General features: G+C 33.1%; 1 protein-coding gene across 1 annotated transcript; it reads left to right on the top strand.

Moving 5' to 3' along the window:
• Nucleotides 1–1,375: 1,375 nt before the first annotated feature.
• LOC143229930 (sushi, von Willebrand factor type A, EGF and pentraxin domain-containing protein 1-like) lies at nt 1,376–12,558 on the top strand. Its single transcript, XM_076462801.1, has 9 exons — nt 1,376–1,546; nt 2,320–2,502; nt 4,681–4,893; nt 6,617–6,712; nt 6,835–6,960; nt 7,530–7,817; nt 7,966–8,097; nt 9,605–9,781; nt 11,949–12,558. The coding sequence occupies exons 1-9, from the start codon at nt 1,471–1,473 to the stop codon at nt 12,137–12,139; spliced, it is 1,482 nt and encodes a 493-aa protein (XP_076318916.1). The 5' UTR covers nt 1,376–1,470; the 3' UTR covers nt 12,140–12,558.
• Nucleotides 12,559–15,751: the final 3,193 nt, after the last annotated feature.

Genomic DNA, 15,751 nt, shown 5'->3' with positions numbered 1-15,751 from the left:
CATTGTTAAATTATCAACTGTTGAATAGTTTGAATTTTAGTTGGTTGACATTGTCTATATTAACATTAGTATCTCCGTAGAAGAATAAAATAACGTTAGGGTTAACTGTTACAAAAATATTTTTTAGTTATTTATTTATTTTTTAATATTTTACTTTATACTTAAATCTTAATATAATGCATTGCGTATAGGGTCGCTTGTCATGAAAGTATTCAAATGAAATTTTATAATATTTTAAAATTCAATAATAATAATAAGCTTGCACACAATTATTTATAAGCGAAATGGATTTATTTTGGGGAGCACCTACATATTTGTACAGAAATAGACGACAGACCAATGTAGTGTATTTCCCCCAAAATAAATTACTTCATTAAGCTTGCAAATCAATGTTTACAAAATTATTATTTAGCACAGTGTGTTTCCTTGCTCAAGTACAATTCGATAAAGAAAAGCAACAACATGAAAAACAGTCAATAGTACGAATTATAAAAAGTAAAACTGTCACAAAAGAAATACATAATCTTATCTGCTGTTTTTTATATCAAATCTTAGATTAAGTTGTATAAGAAAAATGTAAAAATAAACTAATTAATTTTAATAAAGTTTCTGTAATCATGAATAACATACATATATAAAGAAATATTAAAGGTGAGATTTGTCACCAGGGTTATCCGGTGTTAGTCTTTATTTCTTAATAAATATCTAAAATAAAGTTTATATCTGTCGTTATGAAACAAATTATAAGGATATGTATTTCCTCTTCTTATGTTTGTTTATCAAATAGAATTTTGTCTACAGAGAACATCTGAAATTTGTTTATTAAATTTGGATCTATACTTTATGATACCTTCTATGGTATTGTATATTTAGTAACTATAAAACCTGTCCGTCCATATATAATGTGTTTTTTTAGTAAAATTTGTTGTTTTTTTAATTAATGGTTATTGGATTGTATATGCTAACGACAGTTAGATAGTTTAACAAAATAGCTTGTTTGTTTAAAGTTAAGAACAAACCAACACAATGGGCTATCTGTGCTCTGCCCACTACCGGTATCGAAACCCAGTTCCTCAGGCATTCCGCTGTGCTACATTTTAATGAAATATTGTTAATGTTTACGAAATACTGCAGGTATCAATGAAGCTAGTAACTAACTCTCTGGTAGTTGTTTAGATGGTAAAAGTTTCTAAACAATTAATTTCCATTTATCCAGCAGGGGCGCTCGGAGATTAAGCAAATAAATTCACAAATGTTCCTTTGTATCGTGTGACATCACCTCCGTTTCGTACAGTTTAAGCCTTATAGCAGAGCACATTGTGATTGGTTAAGCTGCTCGAGACGCCCAGATCCCGCCAGATAAAGCCGTGTATGTATTCTCATTCAGAGATTTTATGTGAGAAGTTGTATAAGGTTTCTTTCGTTCAAGGGCAAGGTGAAAAACAGTAGACATTAAAAACTAAGTGGAATATGGCGTTTTTACAGACGACATTTATTCACGTCCTTACTGTCGTCGTTTTCCTAGCTGACCACAAACAGTTAGTTGGTGAGTTGTTAAAAACCATTGTTATAACTAAAATATATAGAAAAGTAAGAATGAGATAAAACTTTGTTTAATTGTTGAATTTTACTTAAAACAACATTTTGACCAATTTCAAAGTTCGTTATATTTTTTATTAGCATTTCATATATTTAACACTATAAATATTTCGGCAAATAAAACTTGATTTAATGAACGAAAATTTTTACGAATATATTGTGTATCTGAAAATATGTACAACATATTTGAAATTCAGTAACCTCGTCAGGTAGCGCTACTGTTTCTTGTCGTTCTTACACTTAGATCCCTAAGACTCATTGAAACATCATATATATTTATAAAACTATACTGAGAATTAAAAACAAGACTTTTAAATGACATATGCTAATACCATAAAATTTAATATGAATAATTAATTTCTCAACAAGAGACTAGATTTGTGTAATTTTAAAAGTATATCGATATAAGTTGGTAATTGACGATCACGCACGTTTCATTGGTAGTGTTTTAACATCACTTGTTTTTGTAGTTCGTTTTGTAATGGTTATTATTATATGATAAGTGTTTCATTCTGCTATCAATTATTTCGCTAGCTTTTGTTATGTATTTTTATAGTCAAGTGTTTAGTCTCGAATCAGTGATTCTGCGTCCTCTATCAAAATTACTTCTATGCTCTATTATTTTGCGAAGATTAGTTATCATACGAACATGAAATTATGCATTGTTATTACAATGAGTTTGTAACGTAACAATATCTTAAACCATTGCCAATTGAACAGCGTCGGCTATCTGCGGGTATCCCGGTTCTCCGGCTCATGCAACCGTCCGGTTCAGTAGCGAACAAATTTCACCGGGCACAATCGCTACATACTTCTGTGACCAAGGTTTCGAGTTGCTCGGCCAACCACGCCGAATATGTAACAACAATGGCACGTGGACCCCTACTGGCATCCCGTTTTGTGGTAAGTAGTTGTGTGTTTTTTTTTAACTCGAATTCTGTCGTTACCATGGTAACTTTAGTCTTATGAACAATGAGCAAATTAGGTTAATGTTGTTTTTTCATTGTTCCTCATTTAAATGAACATCTTTAGTGAAAGAAAGAAATAATCCATTGTTCTATAGTCCTTCCTCAAAGGTTGTTGTTTCATCGTCTATGGGTAACATGTCTTTAACACATATTTAAGCGAAGCCCCCCCCCCCGACAGTTTGGGGATATTTGATCTGTCTTTCATTCCTTAACCAGCTAAGAAGGATCACCTGCTCATTTTAACAGGGTAAAAATGTGTCACAATCCTCTGAATTTTTATTTACGTGTTTACTAAGAATAAGTCTTTATATAACTATAGAGATGTACAAGAATGATTAAAGCAAACAATGACTGGTTTTATAAACGTGATGTATAACGTCCAAGTTAGTTTCCCGTTTATGTTCACTGATGTGTTGATGAAATGTATGTACATAAAATCCGTGTTGTTGCCTCAGTTCACTTACACAGCTGGGAAAGGAACCCCCACCGGTTATACGCTGCCTTTATTTGTTTGTCTTAGTTTTACAAATTTTATAACGTGAATTCTTGTAAAATTTTAGCTTGACTCTTTCTTCAGATACTTGTTAAAGTTTTGAGCATGAATACAGTATTTTCCTCTTCATAGTTTATTTGTAATAATAAACTATTTGATGTTTTGTTACTTCTTCCCTTATCGTGCACGTCTAATAGCATTGTCCACCAGCTTCGTAGTTCCGGTTTCTTACCTCTGACAGTCACAATGTCATTGGCCCGAAAAACCACCTTCACGTGTTACGTTCTAGTTAGGCTTAGAATGCGTGAAACAAGGTTCCGGCTCACTGGCGTCATCTAGTGCAGAATGATAATACAAGCATTTTTAGGTCAAGCAAAGCTATGATAATGCGGAATATATGGATATTACACAACGAAACAAGTAGTAACGTAGCTATATCAGAACCATCCACCCTGTAGTAAACATACGGATATTACACAACGTAACTGTATTAGAACCACCCTACCATCCACCAGAGGAATACACCAATTCATAAGTATTCCTTTGGTCATTTAACAGATTTGTGCTGTGGTCCATACTGTGAACCATAAAAAAAAATATGGATTAATATAATAACGATAACAAGATATAAAAACTTAATAATTTAAAACCTGAAATATGTAAAAAAATAAGGAAACAGCTGTAGATACTGTAGACATTATTTACTAAAACTACAAACCACTGTTTTGGTTCCTCCTAGAAATGAAACATAAAACATTGCTTTATACATGCCTTCATGACTTTTAAATTAGATGCTTTACGAATGTGTATGAGAAAATTTAATATGTAATGATATATATTTAATCCCTTCGTTTGAAACATAATAGGCGTTAGTTCCTTGAAGATATCGATTGTATAATAATGTACAAACCATTGGATGTTCTACAGTCATGTAATGTTTGTCTGTTATTGGCTGGTAATTCCTGATTGTGGTTTGTTTGTTTTTTGAAGCAATAAATATTTGTAAGAAAGCTAGCTTAATGGGGTTATGATAACATGATTTACACTAGAATTATGTTTTAACTTATGTAAAATGTGGAAGAAACGAACAGGCGTTTCAATACCTCTAATTTGACCTTTACAGATCCTTATTTTGTATTCTACGTTTGTTTTTAGGCTAGCAAGTAAATTATAACTACAAATGGGACGTTTTGAACGGATTTTGTGAGTCTAACATCTGCAATTTTTTGTGCATTTTTATATACGTACAGCTTTAACGCTTACTACTAAAGTTTTTAAAGTGTTTGAACTGAATCTTTACTGTTTAAGGTGCACGAACGTTCTATTAGGGTTTTATGGAGTTATTTGTGATCGAAAAAGTTCAAGAAAAGAATATTGCATTAGTTAATTAAGGTATTTCTTTCTTGGATAGAAACATCATTTGTGACGAAATTGAAATAATTCGCTACAATTTTAGGCTTAGTGATTGCTATGCCACGATCGAAAGAAACGTCCAACAAAATATTATGATAGTTAAAAACTTTTAACATTGAATATTATAATATGAGCTACTAAAGAGATACAGAACCACCTCATTTACGATAAAGATGATTTTAATTAATGTGAGAATGTATTTTCCAGTTCTTAACGTCGCTGCCGGAAAAGCACCAATGCAATCTTCCGTTGCTGGAAGAGGTATGTCAGAGAAGGCTGTTGACGGCAGTACAAGCACTTTTTTCGACTTTCGAACTTGTACCATGACGAAGAGAGAGAAAGATCCCTGGTGGTATGTAAATTTGCTGGAGGTCTACGTGATTCAGCTGGTACGAGTAGATTTTGGAATGGCCTGTTGTTGTGAGTATCCGCTTCCTTTACTCCAGGTTATTTGTGAAATAAAAACTGTTTGTACTGACATATTGCTTCCATATTCCAAAGAAGAGTAATTGTTACGTCGTTTAACAGAGCAGGCAGTTGAAGGCTACGACCATATTAGTATCATAAAGGATTAAGGTGGATCCGACACCTACCCTGGGGCTGTAGTTGGGTTGTTTTTTTTAGCATGTTATCCATTTTTTAGAAAACTTCAATGAAAGTTGGTCGGGTGTGGCCTACTAATTAGCATGATAGGTTTTCGATACATGGCTTGCGGCTCTTCCCGAAGAAAAAACACGCTTTACATTGTTGGTACATTATATAAGGGTTACGGTCAAATGTATATTATAAGGGTTACGGTCAGATGTATATTATAAGGGTTACGGTCAAATGTATATTATAAGGGTTACGGTCAGATGTATATTATAAGGGTTACGGTCAGATGTATATTATAAGGGTTACGGTCAGATGTATATTATAAGGGTTACGGTCAGATGTATATTATAAGGGTTACGGTCAAATGTATATTATAAGGGTTACGGTCAGATGTATATTATAAGGGTTACGGTCAGATGTATATTATAAGGGTTACGGTCAAATGTATATTATAAGGGTTACGGTCAGATGTATATTATAAGGGTTACGGTCAAATGTATATTATAAGGGTTACGGTCAAATGTATATTATAAGGGTTACGGTCAGATGTATATTATAAGGGTTACGGTCAAATGTATATTATAAGGGTTACGGTCAGATGTATATTATAAGGGTTACGGTCAAATGTATATTATAAGGGTTACAGTCAGATGTATATTATAAGGGTTACGGTCAGATGTATATTATAAGGGTTACGGTCAAATGTATATTATAAGGGTTACGGTCAAATGTATATTATAAGGGTTACGGTCAGATGTATATTATAAGGGTTACGGTCAGATGTATATTATAAGGGTTACGGTCAAATGTATATTATAAGGGTTACGGTCAGATGTATATTATAAGGGTTACGGTCAAATGTATATTATAAGGTTACGGTCAGATGTATATTATAAGGGTTACGGTCAAATGTATATTATAAGGGTTACGGTCAGATGTATATTATAAGGGTTACGGTCAAATGTATATTATAAGGGTTACGGTCAGATGTATATTATAAGGGTTACGGTCAAATGTATATTATAAGGGTTACGGTCAAATGTATATTATAAGGGTTACGGTCAAATGTATATTATAAGGGTTACGGTCAGATGTATATTCGAATGAAGTTGTCATAACAGAATTGGCGACAAGTACTGTTCTCCCTACCTCACGGTTTTGCCCCCCGCTAGTACAGCGGTAAGTCTCCGGATTTACAATGCGAAAATCAGGGGTTCGATTCCCCTCGGTGGGCTCAGCAGATAGCCCGATGTGGCTTTGCTGTAAGAAAAACACACAAACACACGCTTCACGGTTTCACCTAAAGACAACAATATTTTCTGTTACATAACTCTTGTTTCAGATATCTTTGTTAATTAATGAGATATTCCGAAACAAACCCCCCCCCCCAGACAGGTACATATGGCATCTTTAACAGCTTAAGTGAAACGTAATTAAAATAAGGTAAATATGTAAAAACCCCAAATATTACTAGAGTTCTGAGTGTTCTTATCGTAATAAGGCCCCTACACTTTATAACAATATTATAATATTTTTATTTTATTAACAGCAAGCGGTCAAGAAGTAACCGTTGTCGTGCGTGTGGGCAATAATCGACCTGATCTTGGTGTGAACCCTATTTGCAACAAATTTACGGGTTTTATTGGTAAGTTTCACATTTGTCATGTGAGCGAAATTTATTTACATTTTACCTATTCTAATTTTTGTCATGCAGTTTATTACTTATGATTCATGGTAGTTTAACAATAATAAAATAACTTTTTTCAGAGGAGGGTCGTCCACTTTATGTTCCTTGTGTAACTTCCATTCCTGGTGCCTTCGTGAGTGTTCACCTAGAAACGCCAAGTCAACAGACGCTGTCGATTTGTGAAGTTTTAGTGTATTCGGACAGAGGTAAGGCCTAGTTTTTTTCGTTAAACATAATTTGTTACCAATATAATGTTATATTTTGTCGTTTCGATATACTGTTAAGATCTTTGACAGTTGAAGTTCTATTGTAATTTCACTTCTGACACCAATATTGTAACGCTGTTTTTCCATTGGCGAGTTCTTTTAAATTATGCACATAAATCACAAAAGTTACTTTGTTTCTTCATTAACGATTTTAAAAAACTTGCACTGTTAAACTTGTAGTCCTCTTTTAGATATGACTCTGTATCACACTAACGTAATAAATACCTTTAATTGTACCACTTCATATCTAAAAATGAAAACATACTTATTTGCTCTACCAGTTAGAAAAACTCTACTATCTATTAAACTATCTTTGTGCTTCGGTCAGCCTCATATTTACATGAAAACTATTTTATTAAACGTTTTTATCTTAACATCATTACAACTTGCAGCTCCCTCTAACCAACGTATTATAACATTAAAAATACCTTTTAAAGATATTATGTTAACCCCTAGTCAAAGCGAAGTAATTAGTTCAACTTAATTAAACGTACTGTTTGTTTTTAAAGCACTTCCTATTGAGAGATGCCCGTCATTCAGGGACCAGCCATTAGGAAGCACTTCAACTTACAGTGGAAAATGTTATATTTTTTATGACAACCAACCAAAGAATTTCACGCAAGCACGTGAGTTTTGTCAAGTTCGTGGAGGGTCCCTCGTCGACGAGACAAGTCCGGCCCTGCAGGGATTTCTGAGCTGGGAAATGTATCGTCGGCACCGAAATCGTCCGACAACGAAGTTCTGGATGGGTGCTGTCCGAGATCCAAAAGAACCGAAGAACTGGAAATGGATTAACGGTAAGTTGTGAGGTGGCTGCTGATCCATCTTTATTAACTAGTTTAATGTAACTCGTCTTAGTTGATAACTTGCCTTGCATATCAAGTGAATTTTTGGACTGTTTCGTGTTATTTCCTTTAGTTCATTATGTTCTGAATCGCTTTTCAGGCAATGACGTCACTATATCTTTCTGGAATCTTCCTGCAACAAATCAGAATTGTTCGGCATACGATGGAAGTAGAGGCTGGCTTTGGTCAGACACAGATTGTAATGCGAACTATAATTTTATTTGTCAACACAGTGAGTTACTATTAGATATATTGTTAATATAAGTTATAATTGTAAGACTTGTGTAAATTTTCCTGTCATAGAGAATTAGTTAGAACTCAACATTTCTTCGTTGTTTTATTGTACTGTTATCTTTAAATAAATCATATAATTTAAGTTTAATAGAATAAATGGATTCACTGTAATTTTACTCCTGTCTGATAAACTTGCTTGAACTGAGCAATTTTTGATCATCTCGAATTCCATAAATATTTTCATTTCACATCATGATCAAATATCTCTACAGTGAACATGTAATATACAGTAGCTGCATAGAAATTTAACATTTGGAAAAATTTATATTATTTAAGTAGACAAAACATCTCAGGACAAAGTTAGGTGACGTTTACTGTATAGGTGAGAATGTAATGATGATAAGTGGACAAAACATCTCAGGACAAAGTTAGGTGACGCTTACTGTATAGGTGAGAATGTAATGATGATAAGTGGACAAAACATCTCAGGACAAAGTTAGGTGACGTTTACTGTATAGGTGAGAATGTAATGATGATAAGTGGACAAAACATCTCAGGACAAAGTTAGGTGGCGCTTACTGTATAGGTGAGAATGTAATGATGATAAGTGGACAAAACATCTCAGGACAAAGTTAGGTGACGTTTACTGTATAGGTGAGAATGTAATGATGATAAGTGGACAAAACATCTCAGGACAAAGTTAGGTGACGCTTTACTGTATAGGTGAGAATGTAATGATGATAAGTGGACAAAACATCTCAGGACAAAGTTAGGTGGCGTTTACTGTATAGGTGAGAATGTAATGATGATAAGTGGACAAAACATCTCAGGACAAAGTTAGGTGACGCTTACTGTATAGGTGAGAATGTAATGATGATAAGTGGACAAAACATCTCAGGACAAAGTTAGGTGACACTTACTGTATAGGTGAGAATGTAATGATGATAAGTGGACAAAACATCTCAGGACAAAGTTAGGTGCGCTTACTGTATAGGTGAGAATGTAATGATGATAAGTGGACAAAACATCTCAGGACAAAGTTAGGTGACGCTTACTGTATAGGTGAGAATGTAATGATGATAAGTGGACAAAACATCTCAGGACAAAGTTAGGTGACGCTTACTGTATAGGTGAGAATGTAATGATGATAAGTGGACAAAACATCTCAGGACAAAGTTAGGTGACGTTTACTGTATAGGTGAGAATGTAATGATGATAAGTGGACAAAACATCTCAGGACAAAGTTAGGTGACACTTACTGTATAGGTGAGAATGTAATGATGATAAGTGGACAAAACATCTCAGGACAAAGTTAGGTGACGCTTACTGTATAGGTGAGAATGTAATGATGATAAGTGGACAAAACATCTCAGGACAAAGTTAGGTGACGCTTACTGTATAGGTGAGAATGTAATGATGATAAGTGGACAAAACATCTCAGGACAAAGTTAGGTGACGTTTACTGTATAGGTGAGAATGTAATGATGAGATTTATCTTCTAACAGAGCCACAGGCGTGTGGACAACCTGAGAGACCACCCAACTCTACCCTAAATTTACCAAGTCTGACAGTGGGAAGCGTTGTGGAGTATGCATGTGACCCAGGCCATCTGTTGGTGGGGCCCAATACTAGAACTTGTCTTGCCAGCAGTTTCTTCAGTCAGTTTCCACCAAGTTGTCGATGTAAGTGTTTATAAAAACTTATTACACAGGTTTTCATAAGTATGAACTAGTGATTCTTATTACACAGGTTTTCATAAGTATGAACTAGTGATTCTTATTACACAGATTTTCATAAGTATGAACTAGTGATTCTTATTACACAGATTTTCATAAGTATGAACTAGTGATTCTTATTACACAGGTTTTCATAAGTATGAACTAGTGATTCTTATTACACAGGTTTTCATAAGTATGAACTAGTGATTCTTATTACACAGGTTTTCATAAGTATGAACTAGTGATTCTTATTACACAGGTTTTCATAAGTATGAACTAGTGATTCTTATTACACAGATTTTCATAAGTATAAGCTAGTGATTCTTATTACACAGATTTTCATAAGTATGAGCTAGTGATTCTTATTACACAGGTTTTCATAAGTATGAACTAGTGATTCTTATTACACAGATTTTCATAAGTATAAGCTAGTGATTCTTATTACACAGATTTTCATAAGTATGAACTAGTGATTCTTATTACACAGGTTTTCATAAGTCTAAGCTAGTGATTCTTATTACACAGATTTTCATAAGTATGAACTAGTGATTCTTATTACACAGGTTTTCATAAGTATGAACTAGTGATTCTTATTACACAGGTTTTCATAAGTATGAACTAGTGATTCTTATTACACAGGTTTTCATAAGTATGAACTAGTGATTCTTATTACACAGGTTTTCATAAGTATGAACTAGTGATTCTTATTACACAGATTTTCATAAGTATGAGCTAGTGATTCTTATTACACAGGTTTTCATAAGTATGAACTAGTGATTCTTATTACACAGATTTTCATAAGTATAAGCTAGTGATTCTTATTACACAGATTTTCATAAGTATGAACTAGTGATTCTTATTACACAGGTTTTCATAAGTCTAAGCTAGTGATTCTTATTACACAGGTTTTCATAAGTATGAACTAGTGATTCTTATTACACAGGTTTTCATAAGTATGAACTAGTGATTCTTATTACACAGATTTTCATAAGTATGAACTAGTGATTCTTATTACACAGATTTTCATAAGTATGAACTAGTGATTCTTATTACACAGGTTTTCATAAGTATGAGCTAGTGATTCTTATTACACAGATTTTCATAAGTATGAGCTAGTGATTCTTATTACACAGATTTTCATAAGTATGAGCTAGTGATTCTTATTACACAGATTTTCATAAGTATGAGCTAGTGATTTAACAGAATATTTATATTTAAGTAAATGGTGTTACGTATTATAATTTATTTTTGATGAATTTCTAATTTATTGTGTTACGTGTTGCAATTTTCAATAGCCCGAAACTGAGTTAAATTGTGATTTTGATTTAGAAGTTCATTAAATGTTGAAATGTATCAAATTGATACTTGTCAACATTATTGGTAAACAATTTTCTTTTGTAATACGAATACATTTTAATACACAAACAATAATACAATTTACAATAATAACTGCTATTATCAATAGTTATTACAAATAAGGATTTACATACAAATAGTTTACAAACTTACAGATAATACTAAACCTTTTTGGTCTGGAACTTCCTCGAGATGTTATCGTGGGTTCACGATGAGCGAATTAATTCCGAAGTTAACGAGATACAGCTACCTCTGTATTCTTTGCTGGTCTCATGTTGTTTACAAGCTGATTTTTTACAGCAGACGTTTATAAAGTTGAAATCTATAAAACGTTCCTGGCCAAATATCTGTAGTTTTCCAATTAATAAGTGTTCACAGTTATAGCTTTTGAGATTTATAGTATACAAATTATGGCAAACCAACAAAATATATTGTTTCCAGTGTTGCGATGGCTACCTTTATCATTAGGCTACATTCTCGAAATTTCCGATGGCATTAATACTAGTCACTAGTCATTAATAGGTGTCACTAATCATTAATAGCAGTCACTAGTGTTTACATATTTACATACACACATTGTTGAGAATTTTCTACAAATTTAAGGAATAGGTGGGAATTTCGCAATATACAGTATAAGTTACATGCGTTTCTAAATGTATATTTAGGTAAAACAAACATCAATCTTAAAATAAATATAGTAATGAACCTGTCACAATGGCTAGTTTCTAAAGTTATGGTAACACGTTCAATTGTTAATCTATCTTGATATGGCTAGACTTGGAGTGTGGTCCACCTGCAAGTATTCCAAATGGAGGTTATGAACTATCCAATGGGACTCGATATTATCTGAGTTCAGTCCAGTACTTCTGCAACAAAGGATTCAAACTTATAGGAAGAAGTTTACTAACTTGTGATGTAGATAGTAAGTGGAATGGGCCTCCTCCCACGTGCAGAGGTAAGTCGTGATGAAAACTGTTCTATATTTAATGTTTAAAAATACTTTTACAGGAAAACTCACCAAAGTGTTTTCCATGGTTTTTATTATAACTTGAATAAATTTTTTTATCTCTACAAAGGAAAGAAAGGTTATAAGTTTAACCATGTATATACAAGTTTTCTATCTCCATAGTGTCTTTATTTTTAAAAGATTAAATGTCTTTTACCCCCAACAACCTTAGTTTTCTAATACTGTCAATATTTTTATTTTTCAGAGATTCAATGTCCTCTACCTCCAACAATCCTAAATGGACAGGTTACATTACCAAGAAACTCCACTATTGCTCACACTGTGGTCCAGTATTCCTGTATTACTGGATATAGCCTCACTGGAAATGACAGTCTTGTCTGTAATGAAGAAGGAGAATGGAAAGGAGATATACCAGCATGTGTTGGTAAGTTTCTAAATGCTATCACAAACATTTATTTGTGTGTAACATTTCTTCTTAGAAGGAGATATACCAGCATGTGTTGGTAAGTTTCTAAATGTTATCACAAACATTTACTTGTGTGTGTAACATTTCTTCTGAGAAGGAGATATACCAGCATGTGTTGGTAAGTTCTAAATGTTATCACAAACATTTACTTCTGTGTAACATTTCTTCTGAGAAGGAGATATACCAGCATGTGTTGGTAAGTTTCTAAATGTTATCACAAACATTTACTTGTGTGTGTAACATTTCTTCTGAGAAGGAGATAAACCAGCATGTGTTGGTAAGTTTCTAAATGTTATCACAAACATTTACTTGTGTGTAACATTTCTTCTTAGAAGGAGATATACCAGCATGTGTTGGTAAGTTTCTAAATGTTATGACAAACATTTACTTGTGTGTGTAACATTTCTTCTGAGAAGGAGATATACCAGCATGTGTTGGTAAGTTTCTAAATGTTATCACAAACATTTACTTGTGTGTAACATTTCTTCTGAGAAGGAGATATACCAGCATGTGTTGGTAAGTTTCTAAATGTTATCACAAACATTTACTTGTGTGTAACATTTATTCTTAGAAGGAGATATACCAGCATGTGTTGGTAAGTTTCTAAATGTTATCACAAACATTTACTTGTGTGTAACATTTCTTCTGAGAAGGAGATATACCAGCATGTGTTGGTAAGTTTCTAAATGTTATCACAAACATTTACTTGTGTGTGTAACATTTCTTCTGAGAAGGAGATATACCAGCATATGTTGGTAAGTTTCTAAATGTTATCACAAACATTTACTTGTGTGTGTAACATTTCTTCTGAGAAGGAGATATACCAGCATATGTTGGTAAGTTTCTAAATGTTATCACAAACATTTACTTGTGTGTGTAACATTTCTTCTGAGAAGGAGACATACCAGCATGTGTTGGTAAGTTTCTAAATGTTATCACAAACATTTACTTGTGTGTAACATTTCTTCTTAGAAGGAGATATACCAGCATGTGTTGGTAAGTTTCTAAATGTTATCACAAACATTTACTTGTGTGTGTATCATTTCTTCTGAGAAGGAGATATACCAGCATGTGTTGGTAAGTTTCTAAATGTTATCACAAACATTTACTTGTGTGTAACATTTCTTCTGAGAAGGAGATATACCAGCATGTGTTGGTAAGTTTCTAAATGTTATCACAAACATTTACTTGTGTGTGTAACATTTCTTCTGAGAAGGAGATAAACCAGCATGTGTTGGTAAGTTTCTAAATGTTATCACAAACATTTACTTGTGTGTAACATTTCTTCTTAGAAGGAGATATACCAGCATGTGTTGGGTAAGTTTCTAAATGTTATGACAAACATTTACTTGTGTGTGTAACATTTCTTCTGAGAAGGAGATATACCAGCATGTGTTGGTAAGTTTCTAAATGTTATCACAAACATTTACTTGTGTGTAACATTTCTTCTGAGAAGGAGATATACCAGCATGTGTTGGTAAGTTTCTAAATGTTATCACAAACATTTACTTGTGTGTAACATTTCTTCTTAGAAGGAGATATACCAGCATGTGTTGGTAAGTTTCTAAATGTTATCACAAACATTTACTTGTGTGTAACATTTCTTCTGAGAAGGAGATATACCAGCATGTGTTGGTAAGTTTCTAAATGTTATCACAAACATTTACTTGTGTGTGTAACATTTCTTCTGAGAAGGAGATATACCAGCATATGTTGGTAAGTTTCTAAATGTTATCACAAACATTTACTTGTCTGTGTAACATTTCTTCTGAGAAGGAGATATACCAGCATATGTTGGTAAGTTTCTAAATGTTATCACAAACATTTACTTGTCTGTGTAACATTTCTTCTGAGAAGGAGATATACCAGCATATGTTGGTAAGTTTCTAAATGTTATCACAAACATTTACTTGTGTGTGTAACATTTCTTCTGAGAAGGAGATATACCAGCATGTGTTGGTAAGTTTCTAAATGTTATCACAAACATTTACTTGTGTGTAACATTTCTTCTTAGAAGGAGATATACCAGCATGTGTTGGTAAGTTTCTAAATGTTATCACAAACATTTACTTGTGTGTGTAACATTTCTTCTGAGAAGGAGATATACCAGCATGTGTTGGTAAGTTTCTAAATGTTATCACAAACATTTACTTGTGTGTGTAACATTTCTTCTGAGAAGGAGATATACCAGCATGTGTTGGTAAGTTTCTAAATGTTATGACAAACATTTACTTGTGTGTGTAACATTTCTTCTGAGAAGGAGATATACCAGCATATGTTGGTAAGTTTCTAAATGTTATCACAAACATTTACTTGTGTGTGTAACATTTCTTCTGAGAAGGAGATATACCAGCATGTGTTGGTAAGTTTCTAAATGTTATCACAAACATTTACTTGTGTGTAACATTTCTTCTGAGAAGGAGATATACCAGCATGTGTTGGTAAGTTTCTAAATGTTATCACAAACATTTACTTGTGTGTGTAACATTTCTTCTGAGAAGGAGATATACCAGCATGTGTTGGGAAGTTTCTAAATGTTATCACAAACATTTACTTGTGTGTAACATTTCTTCTGAGAAGGAGATATACCAGCATGTGTTGGTAAGTTTCTAAATGTTATCACAAACATTTACTTGTGTGTGTAACATTTTTCTGAGAAGGAGATATACCAGCATGTGTTGGAAGTTTCTAAATGTTATCACAAACATTTACTTGTGTGTGTAACATTTTTTCTGAGAAGGAGATATACCAGCATGTGTTGGTAAGTTTCTAAATGTTATGACAAACATTTACTTGTGTGTGTAACATTTCTTCTGAGAAGGAGATATACCAGCATGTGTTGGTAAGTTTCTAAATGTTATCACAAACATTTACTTGTGTGTGTAACATTTCTTCTGAGAAGGAGATATACCAGCATGTGTTGTAAGTTTCTAAATGTTATCACAAACATTTACTTGTGTGTGTAACATTTCTTCTGAGAAGGAGATATACCAGCATGTGTTGGTAAGTTTCTAAATGTTATCACAAACATTTACTTGTGTGTAACATTTTTCTGAGAAGGAGATATACCAGCATGTGTTGGTAAGTTTCTAAATGTTATCACAAACATTTACTTGTGTGTGTAACATTTTTTCTGAGAAGGAGA

This window comes from Tachypleus tridentatus, chromosome 10 (assembly GCF_004210375.1).
Source record: "Tachypleus tridentatus isolate NWPU-2018 chromosome 10, ASM421037v1, whole genome shotgun sequence".
Classification (NCBI taxonomy): Eukaryota; Metazoa; Arthropoda; class Merostomata; order Xiphosura; family Limulidae; genus Tachypleus; species Tachypleus tridentatus.
The sequence above is the reverse complement of the archived record's forward strand: the minus strand, read 5'-3'. Positions and strand labels throughout refer to the sequence as shown.

Coding starts and splice junctions, on each gene's coding strand:
- LOC143229930 (XM_076462801.1), top strand. CDS start 1,471: ATGGCGTTTTTACAGACGACATTTATTCACGTCCTTACTGTCGTCGTT. Junction 2,503..4,680: donor TACTGGCATCCCGTTTTGTG/GTAAGTAGTTGT, acceptor TGTATTTTCCAG/TTCTTAACGTCGCTGCCGGA. Junction 9,782..11,948: donor GTTTCCACCAAGTTGTCGAT/GTAAGTGTTTAT, acceptor TGATATGGCTAG/ACTTGGAGTGTGGTCCACCT.